This window comes from Parambassis ranga, chromosome 5, assembly GCF_900634625.1.
Source record: "Parambassis ranga chromosome 5, fParRan2.1, whole genome shotgun sequence".
Taxonomy (NCBI): Eukaryota; Metazoa; Chordata; class Actinopteri; family Ambassidae; genus Parambassis; species Parambassis ranga.
Window position 1 is genome coordinate 6391778 of NC_041026.1, and position 19728 is coordinate 6411505.

The following is a 19728-nucleotide window of genomic DNA, read 5'->3' on the forward strand; positions in this document are numbered from 1 at the left end:
CATGCGTATTGACGAGCAGGACACTAAGGCTGCAGGGGAAATGTAGTCCAAACGCCACGGACTTATTTTCCTAGTTATAGAGACGCTTTTTCTTAATTTTTATCGATTATAATTATATTAAATTTATTTTATATTGTATTTACACCAAAATTTGTGACTAAGTGTAAACATACTGTGGTCAAAAAGTATGTTTCTAATATATATTCATACAAATTATGTCAAAGCTATATATATATTTTACATTTTAAAGAATTAAAACATTTAGTTTTCCTTCTGTTTTGTTCAGGATTATTTTGTGAGCCTTGCCAAAAAGACCCAGAGATTAAAAAAAGCAACTGTCTTTGAAACAACACACTTCAGAGGTCACATTTTCTCAAATTTTAATTAAGAAATTAGGATTTAATTAGCTGTGAGCACGCTGTGTCATATAAATGGCAGAATGCCGTCTTTACTCGTGTACTGTCAGCCTTCAGTGAGCTCTTGTATTTCACATGAAGTATCTGCATTTGAACCAAACATGTATCTATCATAAAAAATTATAACAGAAACCTCAAATGAATGTAAACAAACAAACAGAAGATCCATAACATCCTAGTTCCAGATGATTTGAACACTTTAACAGTCTCTCGAGGTGTCCATCCCTCCTCCTCGTTCTCCATGGTGTCCTCACAGAACCAGCTTGGGCTGCTGTGTGATTAGGATGCCGAAGCGTTTCTTCAGCAACACGCGGTGTCGTGAGAACTTGTCGTCCGGTGAGAAACGAGCCGGGTGGGCCGAGCTGGTGGGCTGTCCATCAGGAGTCGCCTTCTGTGGGAAGGAACAAAGGAAAAGCAAGAATCAGCCCAAGTTCTCACTGTGTGTGGCAACTACACAAACATGATGATGGTCGTTCAGTTACACTGAAAGACACTCTGCCCCCCCCCCTCACCAATAAGCATCCAGGGAATGGACATTGAGCAGGTGGACTATTACAAATACCTGGGTGTTCACCTCAACAACAAACTGGACTGGACTCACAACACAGGCGCACTGTACAGGAAGGGCCAGAGCAGGCTCTACCTGCTGAGGAGACTGCGGTCTTTTGGAGTGAAAGGGGCACTCCTGAAGACCTTTTATGACTCTGTGGTGGCATCGGTCATCATGTACGGTGTGGTCTGCTGGAACAGCAGCATCACTGAGAGGGAGAGGAAGAAGCTGGACAGAGTCATCAGGAAGTCCAGCTCTGTCCTGGGCTGCTCTCTGGACTCAGTGCAGGAGGTGGGTGACAGGGGGGGGGGGGTCCTGGCAAAACTGACATCCATGCTGGACAATGAGTCCCACCCCCTGCAGGACACCCTGTCAGCCCTGCAGAGCAGCTTCAGTGGCAGACTGCTCCACCCTTGGTGTGTGAAGGAGAGATTCAGAAGGTCTTTCCTTCCTGCTGCTCTCTGACTGTATAATAAACACTTCTGATAGGAGCAATACTCACTCACCACAGTGTACTATAAATGATTTAGTTAGTTTTTGATGCACTATGTACAGTTTTCTTACAGACCACTTCTACCTCCCCTCACCTGTGCAATAACTGATTTTATTCTATATATTATTGGTAGTTTATTTTATCATGTATATTTATTTCTTAACTTATCCTTTGCTGTCTGTACCTGCTGTTGCACAAACGCAATTTCCCCATTGTTTGACTGATAAAGGTATTCTTAATCTTAATCTTAAAAAGACATTAGCAGTGTGTTCACAAATTAGCATCAACACACACTGCAGACATGCTGAGAGTGTATCTGAAGCACTTCCTGTGATCAACACAGAGGCTGCAGCCTGTTAGCATTTAGACATGGTAATAACCGAACATAGCGACGTAGTAATCTAGTAATTAAAAAGTCTTTAAACTGCAAATATAAAATCATTTACTCACTTCACTGTGGGTTAGTCTTCTGCCTGATTTTTACGAACTTTGTTTAGGCCATTAAGTTTGGCTCGAAAACTATAAACTATAAAATTAGTTCTGCAGTTATAACTCGAGTCTTTATATTCGCCTTAACTCTTATATACTGACGAAAGAAGCAGACCAACACGTTTATGCAGAACATTATGAAACACGGAGGATGTAAACACAACGTTAGCATTAGCATTAGCATACCTTTAGCGTGTAGACTCGGTCCCCGCTCTCGTTCAGGTAATACTGCAGAAACATCTCGAGTAAGAAGTCTTTTTAGATCTCCGGGGAATTAAAAAAAAGTCAAACTGATTGTTCAATGTCGAGAGAAATCAAAAGTTTGCAGCTGACGCGCTGCCTTTCCTGCTAATTCCACGTGTGGCTGAGTTTTCTCCTCACCACTAGAGCGAATGAGCTAGCAGCCAGACCGGATATCCGGTTCAGCGCAAGGCATTCTGGGAAAAAGAGCCGTTGACGTTTTGGAATGTTTAGCGCCCCTGTGCGTAATTTGTGGGTTATAGGTCTATTTCTGAGCTAGAATTGTTTAGAAACAGTAGAATAATTGGAGTTTTTCATGAAGTTTGGATTGTTTAAACGTTCAGTCACATAGGAACTAGAGTTGTTTATTTTTTTAGAGTCTAGAGTTGTTTATTTTTGATTTGTGCTGTGAAAACTAACAACATTAGCTGTGTAACATGAGCTCCAACAACACAAGTAAGTCCGTGAGAGATGCATCAACTTCATATTGTTTGCAATGATGTTTAAAATAGCTGCATCACATATAAACTCTGACTTTCCTTTCACAGCTATGAGCGGAGGACAGGTAGTGTGGCCACCTGATGTCACCATGGCAGACTGCACCCTGCCTTTTCCTCACTCCTCCTTCCACCGGAGCATGGAGCCCTATGAGACACACCTCCGTCCCCTCATGCTAACTCAGCAGAGTCCCTTCAGCGTCAGTTTCCTACCGGCTGTTTGTTCCAGTCCACTGACGCCCGGCATGGCAGTGCTGGTACCAGAGCTGAGACACAGTCCCTGTTCTCCTCCACACTCCCGCTGGCTGAACATGGGCTTTCCCTCCCCGCCACCTGATGCCAGGTTTCCTCCCAGCCGCTGTATGATGGGCAGCAGCCCGTTCTGGTATTGGCCTCCTCCCCCGTGGCTCCACCTGCCTGGGGCCTGTCAGCGTGCATGTCACCCAGACCTGTAAGGAAAAACGCAGCAGATGACAGATTCATTGTCTGGAGGTTTCACAGCTAAATCCTGTTTTGTTTGACAACAGGGTCCACAGAAGAACACCTCAACGAGACCGCACGGCGTCAGAGAACCGTCAGGAGCTGGACAAGCCTGAAGGACGGAGGCCATCTTGGAATCAGAGTCTGCAGGAAAAAGGTCAGCTCTGGACCTGGGGTCCCATACACTCAGCTGTTACTTCCTGTTTTAGCCAAAAATGGCAAAGCCATAAACAATCTCTGTGAAAACCTAAAGACCTATTCTGCAGCCAGCCACCAGGGGGCAATCCAGATGTTATGTTGTCCACCTTTATAGAGTCTTTGCCACCTACCTCATCACCTTAAAGCTGCACTAATTAGCACTTTTTTACTAAATGCTAGCATGCTAACATTCTAAACTAGATCAACAATGCATATTTAATTGATGTATTTTCTATAATTAGCATTTAGCTGGTTAGCATATAGAGCTGTATGAACGAAATGAACATGGCCTATGTTGAGCTCTCTGTCTCTGCACACAGGCAATAAAAAAACACCATTCAAAGCCTCTTCAGGACCTCTGCCCTCTTTGGATGAAGGACTGCTGGACAACGATGTCTTCAAGACGATCACCGACTCCCCCTGTCCCAAGGTCCTACCTCTACAGCATCATGCAAAATATAGAAACGTTGCTATTATCTATAGGTGATTGATGCAGTCTTGGCCTGAGGGACACACTCAGTCCACTCACCGTGGAGCTTTTAGATCCCTTCTTTATAGAAGCTGGTGCTAAATACCTATCGTCTACCTAAGGCCACAGACTTATCAATCATCCATATGCAAATAGAAACACCTAATTATAAAGTCAGCCTGTCATGAATGAAGCCACCATTTCTGCCATTTCAGACTCTCCTTCGAGAACCTACTGCAACCGAAGGCACTGAGAGGGAGGACCTGGACCTGGGAAATGATTCATTCTCGGAGTATCTGAACAAGCTGTGCAGCGACGACTCCTTTGTCGATACGGTATGTCAACAAAAAACTTTAAATCAGACTTGACGATAAGGTTTTGGCATGTCCGAGAAAGGGTTTCAATCAATGCAGAATGGATGAGGGAGCGTTTTGTTTTATCAAGACTCACTTCATGACCTTTTTTCTGTCCTCAGGTGGAGTCGACAATAAATTCGGAGTTCCTGAATTCCATCTTCTCCACAGACCAGAACATATTCAACTTTTTATCCAGCAAAGAACAAGAGCAAGAGGTAACGGGGAGGAGAGATACCTCCAAGGAAACGCCATCAAACACAGGCCCGACGGGCCGCGCCTCCTCCCTGCCTTCACACCTGCTGGAAAAGCCGCCACAAACTAACACCACGAGTCACACGCTCGATCCTCCTGTCTATGACGCCACCAGGGGTTCCAGATCCAGAGCTAATGACAGGACAGGAGAGCGGGGCGCAAGGAAGCGGAGATGTAAGAGAAATCTGATGATGTGCTACGAAACGACGACCAAGAAAGACGAGGAGACGACCTCGGAAAAAGACAACGGACTCAACATCAGACACAGACAAACAGGAGGAGAGCCGGAGTTTGTAATAATAAGAGCGGAGAATCAAACACAGAAGGAATGTTCGCAACCAAAGAAGAGGAGAAACAAGGCAACAGCCTCCCAGAGGAACAGCAAGCTCAAGTAAAACTGATCAGCCAGTTATGTAAAAAGTTCTTTTATTTATTAAATACAAACAGAAAAATGTAAAAAATACTTTTTAACATAAAAGTTTTGGATGCAGAGTTTTTTTTTGACAGACCATCTTCTTGTAAAACAGAACACAAAAGCAAACTTCATAAATAAGACAAATAACAGCACCACTAACACAAAGAGTTCAACACACACACACACACACCAGTCGCACTTAAAATACAGTCCTTCTGAAGTTCATTCAAACTTCTTGCTGTAGTAGCTCAAGCCGTTTCCGTTGTTCATGTTTTCATTGTTGTTCACCGCCTTCCTATTGGCCAGCGCCGCCCGAGAGCCCGCCTCCTCGTCCCCAGGCTGCAGGAATTCGTTCAGCGCCCTCCGATAGGTCGGGTGAGTCGTCAGCACTCGCAGCAGGTCGCCTGTGGAGACGCCGTGTGGTCACAAGACGCTCGAAGATTTTTCACATTACAATGTGTTATTAGAAGAAACATCTGACCTTCAGTGAGCCGGCCCTGTCTGCAGGCCTCAGTGTACAGCTGAGCAGTGTTGGCCTGAGGAACACCCAGCAGCGCCCCCATGAGGTCTGACAGCTCCTCTGCACTCAGGCTGCCTCTGGCCTCCCTGTCAAACAGCTGGAACGCAGCAAAAAGTCAAAATATATATGTTATATAGAACCACCCACTTCCTGCCACATGCCCATATAAGGACACAACATGGTGGAGGAATATTTAATAAAAACAGGCGACAGAAAGCCTCGCTCGACTTACACTAAATGCAGAGTGAAGCAGCGACTTAAAGTCCACAAATCCAGAGAGCGCCGAGACGCTCAGGTAGATCTGTCTGAGGTCCACAGTCTCATCCTGAAAACATCAAGCTCAATTATTGATGAAAACAATAACAATATACTGAATTTTATACTGTCTATGATTCGTTATTGAGCCACACTAGCAGGACTGCTGCCTGTGAAAGTGTTAAAATATTAACCCATACTGTGTATTTGCACAGCATGCACCCATAAGACAGCAGAGGAACGGCAGCGCTGCGCCCGGCAGAGCAAACACAAGAAATATTACTCCACAAACACTGTACCTTGGAGTAGAGGCCACAGATTTGCAAAGCTGTCCGTTTATCCGTCAGAGCCAGAACAGAGGCCAGCTCCTCTGCACTGGTCTTTAACCCCTGAGCTCCTGACTGACACCTGTCAATCATTCTGTCCAGCGCCGCTTCTAAATCACAAGTTTCCAGACTGAAGAGGAGAGAGAGAGAGAGAGAAGACGGTGAGGGGGAGGGGGGACGGAAAAAAAACACAAAAACCAGCAGGAAACCTGGATCAGGATTTGTATCCTCACCCGTTTCGGTGAAGCAGTGACAGCGTTTCTCTGGCCGGAGACTCCAGAGGGAGAGAGAGGCCGCCCAGCTTACTGACAGGAACCCCGCCCTCCATCACGTAGTCCGTGGCTGGAATTCCCAGGGCCCTAAAGCAGAAACCGCACATACGTAGAAATGAGTCCCTTCACTGCGGCGGCCATCAAACAGCTGCATGATGTTTTACTCACTCGGCCATAAGCTTCTGAACGTTGTCGGCATACAGGTTGGGGTTGTCCTTCTCCTCCTGGGAGGGGGTGTAAACCGGCAAAAACTGCAGAACAATAAAAAAAAGGAAGCCATTGTTTTTTGTTGCCATGGCAACAACAAATATACTGACCTATAGGATGCTTCACCACTAAATTGCTATTAGTCAGATTGAATGTTTGAACAAATCCCTCATATATCATGTCAACACATTAAATTAAGAGTAAAAGTGCATTTGTGACCTTTGACCTTTAATTACAAAATCAGTTCAAGAGCTAAATCTGGAGAACATCCCTTGATTCATTTTAAAGAACAGGACAGATGACTTAAAAACACAAACCATGATTACACAACACTCGGCTGCACACACCCTGCAGTAATGATCAATATGCTGCACCCATTAGTGATGTCAGGACACTGGCACACACACACACACACACTAAGGTGAACACTAAGTTTCATTTTGAACTCGTACCTCCACCGTCATGTTGGTGTAGAACTGTGAGCAGGTGTGCCACAAAGCTTCGATCCTAATGGGACAAACACACACATTGTTACATTCTATTGTGTCAAAATCAATTTTGGTGATAAATATCACGAAGCGCCAAGAACTGCAGTTCCTCAAGTGTCCACTCGAGGTTGGCTTCAAAAGTGAGTCATGGACCTGCATGTTAAAATGTCCAATAGTAGAATTTTTTTTTTAACACAAAAAAACAACTTTACTGGACTCACGTGTTTGCTCAAAGCAAGAAAAATTAGGGTGTGGCCACTTTGAGTGACACTGCAGATCGCTCACCTTTACGACGAGTCCACCTAACTCCCTGCTAATCCAAATATGGGTAAAATGGGCGAGACATGAAACTGTGTTTTATATCAGGATGTAAACACGTTTATTTGTGCAGTAGGAGGTCTGCGAGGAGAGACTCACTTTTAACCCTCAAGTGGTCATTTTAGGAACTGCACTTTTTGGTACTACAGCTTCAATTGTGGGCCCAAAATAGAAAGATGAAAAATTCCTGGAAGCTCTGAAACTGCTTCACTTACTATTATTTCATACAAGATAAACACATTCAACATTCAAGGAACTCACTCACCATGTTGTTCCTTTGTATGTCCAACGCACAGTATCCTGAGGAGAAACCATCAGAATTTTTATATAGCAGGTGTAACTCCATTCACACCCTGTGTGTGCAAACACTGGCTGGACAAACACTGCAGCATGTTCACAGACATAAACAATAAAACGAGGGGCAGACGGGGAGGTGTGTGCAGAGTTATGCAACAAATCGCACTCTGTAATTACTCCACGATGAGCTCACTCACCAGCTTGTTGGGGTAACGCAGCAGAACAGGCTGGACGGGGACTCCGGCCAGGAAGGCACCTGATGAGGCGTGAAGAGTCAGATGGGTTAATCGTCCCGCCCTCCACATGCCACTCATTCCTTGTGTCATGTTCAACAACCGAGTAACACTGTAGTTCATCATCTCAGACAGAAGACGACGAACCTGATCTTGGTGCTGGTTTATGAGCACCTTTTCATCTCTGTCTTACTGTGAAGGCCTGTACTCACCGGGCTTGAATTTAATGAGGGCGTGACCGTTGGTCGTGGTTCCCTCAGGAAACATTAGCATCTAGATAAAAATAAGGAAACGTAAAAGGTGCGGGGTAAGACGCTGTAACCGAACAACAGGCAGTGAACTGTAGTTCTCTTGCCATCTACAGGGGTCGCTGTGCTTTGTGTCGCCTCACCTGGGGCCAGTAACCCTTGGAGGTCAGCCTCTCATTGAGCTGAGTGACCGCCATTCTCCTCGACTCCGGATCCTTCCTGCTCACGATCACAGACTGGTTGAACTCTAGCAGAGCTGAAGCGACAAGAAGAGTCACATGAGAACAAAACCAGAACCTGCATAGAGAGAAAGGAGGACGGGTCCAGAGCAAGACAGCCGGGAAACTAAAACAGGAAGTGGCAGAGCTGATCAGAAGCCAATGGAACGAGCCGCTCGTTTATCTTTAGACCTCCCTGCAGACTTCTCTTTAACACCGATACTCCAGAGCACAGAAAAATATGACATCATCCAGACTCTCCAGATGTTGTATGTTTACACTGCCAGACAGCCTCTTCCTGTCGTCTGCCTGGATAACACTTAACAGACACACATGAAGCAATCGGTGTCATCTACACCTGTGAGTTCCACAACAGGTTGACAAGCCCACAGCGGGGCCTCTGTGCCTCTATAAAAACGTACATTTCAGCCTATGTGGTGTCAGGCACCTCCAGATAATACAAAGAAATGGGCAAAGAGGTGAAGCATTGGCTGCTGCCAAGATGGCAACGGCTGGCATCTCAAAGCCCAGTCCATCAGTCGTTATTTAGTCTATACAGGCAGCCCGTTTAGAGGCCTGTGTGTGTGTGTTGTTGTTTACCTCCTATGACCGGCAGGCTTGTGTTCTCCGACCGGGACACCACCGTCGCCAGCTGGGTTGGACACAGAACCAACATGTCCAGGAAGCTGCTGTGTGGCGCCACCACCAAGACGGGCGCCTCCTTCAGATCCGCCCTGCGACCTTTGACCTTCACCCAAAAGAAACCCAGCGAGAAGAACACGGCTCGGCTCAGCTGCAAGACGATGGGGTGCAAGAACCAGCGCCGCCAGCCCGTGACGGGTCGAGAGCGCTCCTCCGCCGACAGGCCCGCCAGGCGAAGACGGGCAACGGGCCACATGAGGAGAAAGCAAATGGCCGCCAGGGTGATGCGGATGGGGAAGAGGATGGTGCCCAGAATGATTCCCTGTTTACAAACACACAGCAAAATCAAGTATGTAAAAATATGTACGGTCAAATGATGGATAATGTTAAATGTAAAAAATCATCAGTCAATGACATCTGGCATCAGCCATATACACATCCAACATGGCCGCCATGTCAACACATTCTACCTCTTATTACTTAGGCCCCGTTCACACTAAAGAAAGTCAGTCCAGCTGGAGTAGGATTGAATCCAGATCGCCTTCAAGCTGGATATGTTCAGACCTATTTTCAAATCTGGCTATGACACATGCGTGTCCATGCTCAAGCCGGTTTATCCCGGCTTGTTTGTTGTCCTCCAAACTGCTAGGGGGCGCCTCATTAATATACAGAATCCATTCAGGATGTGGTAGGACCGTGTGCGCATGCGTGGTGCTTTTTTTTTTGCCCTGTGTCGCTCGTTCTTTCGTTTTTTTGGTACAAAAAGCAGTTTATTCCAGTTTACTCCTTGCAGCCCTGTGGAAAATAAACTGGTGTTGGCTTTTGTACGTGACCCGAACACTGTCCCCGTGAACCGGAAGTATCACATCGCTAGCGGGATTTGCGTTCAGACCTGAGCCACATTTGAGCCAATCCGGCTAGATCCACCTCCGAGAGGTGGATTGAGATCTATCCGGATATATCCAGATGCGGCTCGAATCCCGCTCAAGCCGGATTGACTTCCCCAGTGTGAACGGGGTCTGTTATAGTGAAGGCAAAATGAAAGCTGCAGATGTTTTCAGACAGATCTAGCATGCAGGACATTGTTTACATTACTTGTGGGTGTGTAGCCTGATGTGTTTTCTTACAGCTTCACCAGAAACAACATGTTTTTTTTTTACACTAACCAAAGTGTGTAATTGATCCCATTTAAACAGATTGACATGATTTTTGGCACGCTTTGACTGCCGTACACAAGGCAGAAAATGATTCTAGTTAAGAGTGCAGAGCTGGAATTTGAGTCCCTTATGTAACTCCAGTTTATGATCAGTTATGGGTGCCTTAAACTTTTATGAGCTGTTTTGCTTAAACATCGCTCAGGATGAGATGTGAGCGACTCTTTGTTCTTTAAAACTACATGAAAAAAAAAGTCAAAAATAGGTCAGAAGAGGTGGAAACACTGAAACTTGATCTGATTCACTCCTTCACTCAAATGCTGGCACATCTTGAAGGAGACATTAGGAAATGTTTTCCAGCCAAATCTGCGCCTGATTGGTTTCAGGTGGCTCCATTCAGCGGCTTCATGCCTGAAGACTTTCACTTCTCCCTCTCTCTGACACCATTTCAGGCATTTTAATCAATCAATCAATCAATCCATCAATATATTTACGTTACCCTGATCCTCTGCGCTCTGCTCAGCTTCAGCTCGTGAATGAAAGGATGTGGAAACCCTGCGTGGCAGTCGGACCTCTCCATGACGACGAGACGCTAAAAAAACTTTACTATAAAACTATTTTTTTGTAATAAACAAACAAACCAGGTGTAAACAGCGGCGCTGGTCGGATCTAAAAACGTCACAAAGTTCAGTAACACAATCAGAGGAATGAGGAAAGAAATAAAAACAAACTTTTCAGGTTCCTCTCCTCCACATGGAGACGCACGCAGCGCCCATCCTCATCCTCCTCCTGCTCCTCCTGCCCCGCGCTCCGTCTTGTAGGCTCCACCTGTCCCGCCCCCTTCACCCACTGACTTGACAGCCCGGCCCCACCCACCGCGACACTTGGGCCGGCTCAGACCAGTCAGACCGGCCCCTGAAACTTTCTGTTCTGGTTGTTGGGTGGGGGAAAAGAAATCACACCTGTGTGGTATGGACGCTCCTTTCATGGCATAATAATAATAAATATTAGTTCAGATATTCAAACTCACCTTTCCCCTTAAATATTTTATAATTTATTTTATAATGTATAATGTTAATTTATGTATAATGTAGTTTTATAATGATTTTTATAATGATTGCCGTTGCTAGGCAACAAACATACAATGTATTTACAGGGATTGTTTAATTATTATTATTGACTAAAATAATATTCATTACAGTGATTTTACCATATGATTTAAATCAGTTATTCCTCATATTATTAAATGTTTGTATGTATTAAAGACTTTTCTTCAAGATTAATAAAGTTTTATCTTATCTTATCGTATGTATCTGCTTGTTTACAATAAGGATTTAAAAGGTGCCACAAAATAAAAAAGAAGAATACTGAAAAAACACCATTTAATTATAAAATTGTGACTGTGTACGAACTTAATAGAAAAAAATAAAAGTAAAAACCTGAATTTCAAAGTCTTCCGCCTCACTTCGTGTGTTTGTTTGTGGGTGTGTGCTTGTTTCTGGGGGAGGTTAGCACTTAGCATCGGTATCAGCAGCAACGCCCTCGGAGAACAATAGCAGCAGTCAGAAAGGCTCAACTTTAGTCTAGAATCACAACATTCATCAAAGTTTGATTTGAATTCTTTAAAGAGCTTTTATCTCCCGTTAGCTCAGACCTTACTTATTAAATAAATATTGTAATTGTAATCCGATTACATATTACAAAAGAAGAATAAAACCTTGTTTTTTTTCCAACACATTTATTGACACAGCTGAAGACATTTCATAGAACATTTTCATAGGCAAAATCTGTATAAATTTAACAGAGCTATAAGTTAGCACAGGTTGCTGTTAGCATGCAGAAAAAAAACTAGCTAGGGGATGAAAAAAATCTCATAAATAATCTACAGATTTAGGAGTTAATATATGATGATCTGCTGTTATTCTGGCTTTGTGCTGCTGCTGCTGCTGAGCACGCTCACAACACCATCCCTCCACCCATGATCTCCATCCTCTGTAAGGAAGACAAACAAGTGTGTGTTACAAATCGCAGCACGATGTGTGTAAAAAGAACCAAACTCAAAACAAGGCTCTTTAAAAAAAATAAAATCAATATCTGAACCATACAGAGCGGATTTAAACTGTGCATATGCACTGACAAATGAGCAGACAGTGATTAAAATGTGACTGACCACTTAAAATGAGGGAGCTTTGCCCTCTGCTGGGGTAAAAGAGCGGTGCAGCAGGTAAGGATAGAGAACACGGAGGCTCACACACAGATGTTAACAGCTGCTTCAGTGTTATATCTTTACCTGGGGCGGTTCTATGAAAGCCAGCCAATCAGACGAGTGTGTCGGGAGCAGCCCCATCGACTGACACTTGTAGATGGCCAACGCCGAGCCCAGCAGGTTCCCGACCAGGTAGACGAGTCCCTGCAGCCACTGCTGACTGGAGCTCTCTAACAGCTTGAAGGCTGAGACACAGGAAGAGGAGGACGAGTGAGAGGAGCGTCACATGATCTGACCGTGCATCTTAGTATGGATACTCACTGGCTGACATGGACATGAGAGCCTGGATGGGCCTCCAGGCCATCATGCAGACCATCATGATGGGGAAGATGGAAATTGTATTTCCGGACATGTACATGATGAAGAGGTTCATGGGGATCTGCTTGAGCGGGCCCAGCGCCACGTCCCAGCATCTCTGTGCGACAGCGGAGAGACGGCAGAAGATTTGGACATTTGCACGGAAATCAGCGAGTACACGTGGGTTTAAATCAGAAGATCATGACTTCTTTCCTGATGGTGAGCTACATCTGAGCATGTGTAACAAGGACATTCTCACTTCACAGACCAACAAACATGACATCTATGTGCTTGTATGATGAGACTGAATTCACCCTCAGGGATCAATGAAGTATCTGTCTATCCAAAACGACCGTTCTCACCTTCTCCACCAGGTTCTTGTCTGTCTCCTGGATGCTGGTGTCTGGAACAGGTTTCTCAGAGTAGCCGATGGGATAAACAACATCTCCCTGACCTCCCTGCCGGTCACCACGACTCCTGCAGCACAACAAAAACTCGTTCAGGGTGTTTGACTTGAGAGGAAGCAGTCCACGCCATCACACGCTCTCAGAGTTACGCTGTCAGTGTCAGCGTTTGCTCTGCGCTCAGTTCACCTGATGTTGCCCAAGCTCAACTCCAGAGCCCACTTCATCCTCCTGGCACCACCACCACCTCCTCTCGTTGACAGAGCCCCTCCTCCACCTTGTCCTCCTGGAGACGCCATGGCAACCAGCTGCACTGATGGACCTCAGAGACAGAGAGCACCTGTAGAGATAAAAACAGGTCAACTTACAGTGTCACTTACTGTAAAGATATTATTAGTTTGATTGTCGTTGCTAGGCAATCAAACTGTTCTTCACCCTTTCTTCTTTTTTATTCTATTCTATTCAGCCATTCAACTATCAATATGTTCATCTCACAGAGGTCTGTTATGTGTCTTCCCCCCCAGGTTTAACGATACGCACTGTTCCTTTACTCGACGTCGCAACCTCAGACATTGCGTTAGGTGTAAATAAATAACAACACACGCTATTTAAAATCGTCTTACCCTAAAGAAACATCCACACCAGCTGCTGTGGGGTTAAATCGTCGTTATTTTCTTATGGAACGAGCGAAAATGAGCTCTTAAGTAGCACAGAAACAGCAGCCCGTCGACCCCCTCTCTCTGGTCACTCGATGGTTCCTGGGCCAGCAGTGATGACGCAGTTACGCTGCGCCAGGCGGATATTGCGTCACACACTTCCAACTCTCCAAAATAAAAGTAAAAATTATGTATACATACAAATAAATGTTATATATTAATTGAATTTAACTTGACAATTAAATGAAGGGTGTGTGACGTGAATTTAAAACAAATAATACAATGTATTCTCAGTTGAATAACATAAATAACATTTTAATTAAAAAAATAATAATAAATTGAAGAGTGGAAGCTTTTATTGTCTCCTGTTGTTTTTGTTATATTTAACAACCTGTAAGCAAAAGTTGTGCAAACCTTACTTTAAGTTCGAGGTGAACATTATTATACATACGTACTGACATGTTAATAATGCAGTGCAAATTGAGTACATGTATTACAGGCACAGTGGTTCTCTGTGAGCATCATTAAGGCAGCAAAGTTCATAAGTTCATAAGGCACGTGGTAAGTAAGCCTCTAAGGGTAATTCATTCATCACTGGTCAAAATATACATGAAGAAATCAAAACATTTACGGCTACCTAAGCTCCGTGTATTGGACAGGCTCAAATGTCATTGTCTCAACAGTACAGTTTAAGAGCTACAACACTTTTATCTGCTGCTGCTGATTTTTTTTTGTTTTAGGACGACCACCACTTACACTATTCTGCAAGTCACACCACAAACCTGTAAACCTCTTTAGCTCAGAGGGTTTGTACGTAACACAAGAAAACTGCACTAAAGTGATATTAGCTTAGCTCTGAGAGACATCGACTGAAGCCCCAGAAGCTGAATACATTCTGTAACGGTGTGGAAGGGAAATAAACGCAGCTCCAGGTGAAAAGGAGCCTTTAACAGTTGTCAGTCACTTGTACAGGCTGAGCTCGGGGCTGTGGTACAGACACATGTAGGAGTCGCACAGCAGGCGGCGGGCAGGCTCCCGCAACGAGGCAACATCGACTCTGCTCAGCTCCTCCTCCGTCAGGGTGAGGAAGCGGCCCACCTCCGGACACGCCCTCACCTGCGGGATGTTGAAGCCGTTCTCTCCACCTGGGTGAAAGCGAGCACAGAGAAACTGGAGCACTGGTTTTTGAACCAGAACTTTTAAGTGAAGATGTTTTTTTTTTTTTATACCTTCTCGGTCTGCCATACTGTCAAAAAACAGCCAGTCGATGGGGAGGGGCCCGTGCCTGACGAAGCTCACGTAGTGACTGGTCTCAATGCATGTCACCGCAAACAGGGACATTCGCTGGCGGGTGCAGTGCAGTGGGCCCTCCCACGATCCTCCGGGAACACCTATCTTCACCGGGCTATGGGACGCCCTCTTCCTGTGACTGTGGACCTGCAGATCAATAGAAGCCAAAGCCTAATTTAAGCCACCTAGGAGCAGAATTTCTAAAAAAACATGGCATCAAATTTACCTGTGTATTGCAGGTCTGGCAGTACTGCTTAAGATGTCCAGGAGTGATGTCTGGGTCTTCATAACACTGCAGACACTCCCACCCAGCTACAGCCTGACAGATACTGCACTGTCTCAAAGCTACAAAGAGAGCAAGGAAACACTTGAGTTCTGTGAACTTGACAAAACAAATAGCTACTCCGAATTGTCCTTACTGTCGTCTAGCAGGTCGGTGATGTCCAGGCTGAGGGTGGGCAAGATGGCATCAAACATTTTGAAGTCTTTCCCAAACCTGGGCATGAGCAGTAGGAGGCAGGAGGGGGCCTGGTGGAGAGACCAATGTTCTGAACGTCAGAATTTATTTTAGCGGCACCTTTGTTATGATAGAAAATGTCATACTTGATAAGGCTACCTCGACAAACTTGAGGCCGGAGTGGAGGAAGGAGGACTCCAGGAGGGCCTGGACGCTGGCAACCCGCATCCGACCTGACGACGGCGAGGAGATGGGGATGGGGGAAACAAGCGGGGAGAGGGGTAAGGGCGAGGAGGGAGAGGGCGGGAGGGTAGGCGGAAAGAGCTGATAAAGGTGACACTCCTGAGGCTGCTGAGTCATTGACCTGAAGAAGAGGACAGACAAACATATCTATGCAACAGCAGCCAAAAAGCATTTGTTGTGTGACTGCTGCTCAACAACCAATCAACTCAAAGAACAGCCAACCAGGAAGTGGCTCTGTGCGCATGATTGGATGCAGGTAAGAAGCTTGTTATCTGTGAGGTTACCTGATCTTTAGGAGAGGCTCGACTCGGAGGAGCTGGAAAAGCTTGTTGAGGAACTCTTCAGGGTCTGAACGAGAGCAGCAAGACAACATTCCTCAGTTCCATTAGACACACACACACACACACACACACACACACACACACACACGCTGATGGAAGGTTAAAAAATGTTGACATACCTTTCTCCTGGTTGGTGAAGCCGGTGTCCCTGTTGGCGGCTTCCAGCAGTCGCCGCAAGGCCATGGTCTTACTGGCACACACGTAGCCGAACCTTAAAAACACATTTCTGATTATTTTATATGTAACTTGAAGTTAGCAGTTGGTAAACCTTCACACACACACACACACACACACCTTCGCAGTGGGTTGACTATCTCACAGCGCAGCAGGTCCTGAGCCTGAAGGGAGCTTTGGTCAGATTCAGGGTCAGATGGCCAAAATAAGACCCAGTCAGCTGAACTGCAGCAGGAGAACAGACTGAGGAGACAGAAGGAGTCAGACACTGGATGAATCCATCATTATTGGGCATTTTCCACTGCAGGAACTCAGGGTCGTAACCATCCCCCTAAAATTTGCTAGGCCCAGTTTTCACCTGAATAGCGTAGCGTCCAGGTAGCAGGAGTTCAGGTGACCCTGGATGCCTCTCTTTGAGCCCTGATAGAGGTCTCGGGCCTCCTCCCCATCCACTGGAGGAGTGTGGTCCTCCACACGTTCACTGCCCCACTCTGCAAAGGCTGGCAGGCACACAGACACACAGAGCTCACGACATTAGCATATTTTCACCGTTGGACGGTGGACGTCGCGTTCTCCTACCTATAGAGTTGCACCTCTCCACTTGGTTGACGGGCATCTCCGGGGCCGGGAACCTGGAGTCTCGTCTGCAGTTGCGAAGTTTAACGAACAGCCCCTTGTTGGCCGGGCAACGGAAATGACGTTCACCGAGATAACTGCCGTCTGTTCCAGCAGACAGCTCCTGGTCCTGACAGAAAACCGACAACAGACGCACAAGTTTAGCTACATTTAGAGAAATCCCAGTTACCGACACCGAATCTGTTCTTACCAGCTCTATTCCTGCGACTGGCTCCGAAACACCGCTTATCTGTCCAATCCAGCGGATGACCCCAAAAAGCGGCGGGTCATTCACTTCGACCATCGACCCCACCTCCAGGTCACCCCCGAGTCCTGCATCTCCGTTCTCCTCTGCACCTTCGCCATAGTCGGGAGACCTCAGAGGCGAGGAGGGGCCGTGCACACCGTTAAGGTGCTGTGGTTGATCGGTGGCAGGTGGTGACGAGGGGTGTGGTTGTTTTGGGGGCGGTAGAGGAGGAGGCACGGGTTTTTGTGTGGGTTTAGGTGGAGGCAGGGGAGGTGCTTTAAGCACTTGTTTGGTTGGAGGCATGAGGGCGATCTTGGGAGCAGAGGCCGGTGGCGACGCTGGGGCTGATTTGGGGGCAGGAGGCCCTGCTGGCTTCAGGATGGATTTGGGTATTTGCTGAAGAGGGATGTGACGATGGGATTTATGTTCTGAGGACACAGAAGAAAAAGAATGTTACTACTACTACTGCTAAGCAACGAATGCCAGAACCATCGGCGACTGTGATACCTAAGGAAACGTTGGAGACCGGCAGCAGGAGTCCATAGATGGGAGAGGGAATGTGGCAGAGCTTCGTGTCTTTGTAATACCCGTTCCATTTACCAACAGGAGCATCCTGTATCACACAGAACACACAGAACACACAGCTGCAGACAGAACAGCTCCAACAAGACAAGAAGCTCAGAGAAAAGGTCCAATTCAAGTAATTCAAAATGATGTAAAGCTCGATCTGGGCTGTACTGACCAGAAGGACTCCAACATACATTCCTGATGCAGACCGGCTGGGCAGGGGACCACAGAAGCGCACCTCCCCTCCAACGACAGCGTCCTCCAGGGGAAAACACACGCGCTGACCGATGTGAAACAGGGGAGGTGATAAAGGTCCTCGCACCTGGTTATGAGCAGCGATAGGCGGCAACTCCGCAGTTCGAGGGAGGATGCCGATGTTGTGCGGCGGGGGAGGACTGCTTGAGCGACGCTGGTGGAAACTGACGTGATGACCATGCTGCTGCTGCAGATGCTGCTGCTGTTGACCTCGATCATTGTTGCTAGGATTCCCGTTGCTGGGGTGATTATTACTGGCGCTGCCGCGGCGGTGCTGGTCTCGGTCGCGAGCTCTTTCGTGTGCTTCAGAACCATTGCTGCGAGACCAGTGGCGGAGCCTGATCTGACTGGCTGAGACAAAGAGAGCGCAGGCTTCAGGACAGGTGAAGAGCCGGTGACCCTTAAAGGAGCCGTTGCTCACTCCTTTGCCGGCCGATGAGCCCTGGACAACCAAACCAGAACCAGGTTTTACTGAGAAACCAGAATGTGATCGCTGAAAGCATTTTAAAAACCGGACCAGACTTTTACCTTGAGTTGTACCCCAAAATACACCGCACTGCCCCCTCTTGTCAGAGGCCCGACGTACTTAAGCTCTGCCTCTGCCAGCTCATCCGGTTGACCCATTTGGACCCAGAGCGGGGCATGGAGAGGCAGAGAAGACAGCTGCTGCAGCTTCCCAGGATTGGCTTAAAAAAAAACACACAAACAAAGAGACATGTTTACACACTTCCTCCCCTCCAAACACCACTTCTTCTAATTAAGCAGCATTACTCAGAAGCTTCAGGCGAACATCCGGATCCGACACAGGCTCCAGCAGACCGGTGAGCTCAGGGGGGATTTCGAGCAGGAACCTCCTCTCTATTTTTACCATGACATTATTGTCCAACACCTGCAGGAAAACAGGAGGTTCAGAGGCAGAAGGAAAATAATGTGAACTCAGCAAAATGAGGCGACAGAAGGTTCATTTAATAATGAGTTAACAAATGCACATGGATGATAATTAATGTAAATTCAATGTGGATCATTTTAATTTTATTAAAATGTGAATGATGAAGCTGCAAAATATTTAAATCCATAAAATAAATAAATCTAACTTTTATAAGTACCTTGACCCAGGGGTTTTCCCCTCTGCTCTTGCCCAGGTCTTGCTCCTGGCAGATGAACCCCCGCTGTAGCAGAATGGTACCTTCCAGCTGGTCCTGGACGTTCAGTTCGGTCGAGATCAAGAACATTTTAGGGGGGCGGCGCTTCCTGTTCAGTTCACGAGCTCCTGACATCTTCAAACAGCGGTTTGTTTGTTTTTTTTAAAGAAGCTGGTTCACAACGAAATGAAGTCCATCATTTTGTTTTCTGTGGATTTAAGAAATATACACGATTAATACCAAAGAGACGACGAGCGAGCTGAAGTGTGTCCGTCCACCTCGACTGACGTAAGCGTCAGGTAACGCTGACGTTCAAACTTTCTTCTGAGTCAAACTAGCGAGAAAAACGGCGACTGCTCCATTTCCGCCACTTGTTCGTCAACTTTTCCAAAAACTGAAGGCGTCCATGTTGAACTCACCAACTTCATCCACTCCAGCCGTCAACATTTCCCCTCAAATTTAAAGCTGCTCCGTTTCAATAACAAACCGCACCGTGAAGCAGGAAGCAGGATGACTGACGGCGGCGCAGCCAATAGCGAGTCAGAATTGACGAAGCTGAGCCAATCAGAGCGCAGGTGGGCGGTTACCAGGACGTGGGGGGAAATTCCACAGTTCTCTGTGGTTTAAAGGTGCTTTATTGTCACAGAAAGCTGCAGACACGTCAGTGGATTCATTCTTTTTATTATTAGTTTATAAATAGAATAGAAAAATATTTTCCTATAGTGAACACACTTCAGCTCC

General features: G+C 46.3%; 4 protein-coding genes across 5 annotated transcripts; all 4 read right to left on the reverse strand.

Annotated features, from left to right (window-relative positions):
- Positions 1-363: 363 nt before the first annotated feature.
- nop10 (NOP10 ribonucleoprotein homolog (yeast)) lies at positions 364-2364 on the reverse strand. Its single transcript, XM_028405880.1, has 2 exons — positions 2135-2364; positions 364-807 (listed from the first exon to the last, which is right to left on the reverse strand). Exons 1-2 carry the CDS (start codon positions 2186-2188, stop codon positions 667-669), a joined length of 195 nt encoding a protein of 64 aa, XP_028261681.1. The 5' UTR covers positions 2189-2364; the 3' UTR covers positions 364-666.
- Positions 2365-4929: 2565 nt separating this feature from the next.
- On the reverse strand, positions 4930-10856 carry lpcat4 (lysophosphatidylcholine acyltransferase 4). Of its 2 annotated transcripts, none has more exons than XM_028405832.1 (13): positions 10765-10856; positions 8838-9201; positions 8163-8275; positions 7984-8044; positions 7736-7794; positions 7507-7541; positions 6888-6942; positions 6397-6479; positions 6190-6315; positions 5930-6086; positions 5608-5700; positions 5337-5472; positions 4930-5259 (listed from the first exon to the last, which is right to left on the reverse strand). In XM_028405832.1, exons 2-13 carry the CDS (start codon positions 9133-9135, stop codon positions 5078-5080), a joined length of 1398 nt encoding a protein of 465 aa, XP_028261633.1. In that variant the 5' UTR covers positions 9136-9201; positions 10765-10856; the 3' UTR covers positions 4930-5077. The 2 variants fall into 2 exon arrangements, with proteins under 2 accessions (XP_028261633.1, XP_028261632.1); XM_028405831.1 differs by having other exon boundaries at positions 10533-10826.
- A 965-nt stretch (positions 10857-11821) lies between these two features.
- emc4 (ER membrane protein complex subunit 4) lies at positions 11822-13769 on the reverse strand. The gene is made up of 6 exons (XM_028405878.1): positions 13624-13769; positions 13190-13340; positions 12959-13073; positions 12561-12714; positions 12324-12484; positions 11822-12025 (listed from the first exon to the last, which is right to left on the reverse strand). Exons 2-6 carry the CDS (start codon positions 13297-13299, stop codon positions 11990-11992), a joined length of 576 nt encoding a protein of 191 aa, XP_028261679.1. The 5' UTR covers positions 13300-13340; positions 13624-13769; the 3' UTR covers positions 11822-11989.
- A 225-nt stretch (positions 13770-13994) lies between these two features.
- On the reverse strand, positions 13995-19481 carry cyld3 (cylindromatosis (turban tumor syndrome) 3). The gene is made up of 16 exons (XM_028405792.1): positions 18952-19481; positions 18617-18734; positions 18374-18531; positions 17766-18287; positions 17531-17636; positions 16988-17451; positions 16741-16906; positions 16520-16661; positions 16282-16404; positions 16107-16198; positions 15931-15994; positions 15563-15767; positions 15366-15474; positions 15173-15291; positions 14886-15093; positions 13995-14801 (listed from the first exon to the last, which is right to left on the reverse strand). The coding sequence occupies exons 1-16, from the start codon at positions 19120-19122 to the stop codon at positions 14617-14619; spliced, it is 2952 nt and encodes a 983-aa protein (XP_028261593.1). The 5' UTR covers positions 19123-19481; the 3' UTR covers positions 13995-14616.
- Between the last annotated feature and the right edge of the window lie 247 nt (positions 19482-19728).

Excerpts from the sequence above, each read along its gene's own strand:
- nop10 (XM_028405880.1), bottom strand. The coding sequence starts at position 2,188 with ATGTTTCTGCAGTATTACCTGAACGAGAGCGGGGACCGAGTCTACACG. Across the intron at positions 808-2,134 it reads ACCGAGTCTACACGCTAAAG|AAGGCGACTCCTGATGGACA; the intron begins GTATGCTAATGC and ends TCCTTCCCACAG.
- lpcat4 (XM_028405831.1), bottom strand. The coding sequence starts at position 10,613 with ATGGAGAGGTCCGACTGCCACGCAGGGTTTCCACATCCTTTCATTCAC. Across the intron at positions 8,045-8,162 it reads CCAAGGGTTACTGGCCCCAG|ATGCTAATGTTTCCTGAGGG; the intron begins GTGAGGCGACAC and ends ATTTTTATCTAG. Across the intron at positions 7,542-7,735 it reads TGCGTTACCCCAACAAGCTG|GATACTGTGCGTTGGACATA; the intron begins GTGAGTGAGCTC and ends GTTTCTCCTCAG.
- emc4 (XM_028405878.1), bottom strand. The coding sequence starts at position 13,299 with ATGGCGTCTCCAGGAGGACAAGGTGGAGGAGGGGCTCTGTCAACGAGA. Across the intron at positions 12,715-12,958 it reads ACAAGAACCTGGTGGAGAAG|AGATGCTGGGACGTGGCGCT; the intron begins GTGAGAACGGTC and ends GCTGTCGCACAG. Across the intron at positions 12,026-12,323 it reads CTTTCATAGAACCGCCCCAG|AGGATGGAGATCATGGGTGG; the intron begins GTAAAGATATAA and ends TCTTCCTTACAG.
- cyld3 (XM_028405792.1), bottom strand. The coding sequence starts at position 19,122 with ATGTCAGGAGCTCGTGAACTGAACAGGAAGCGCCGCCCCCCTAAAATG. Across the intron at positions 16,199-16,281 it reads ATAGTCAACCCACTGCGAAG|GTTCGGCTACGTGTGTGCCA; the intron begins GTGTGTGTGTGT and ends TGTGTTTTTAAG. Across the intron at positions 14,802-14,885 it reads CAGTATGGCAGACCGAGAAG|GTGGAGAGAACGGCTTCAAC; the intron begins GTATAAAAAAAA and ends GCTTTCACCCAG.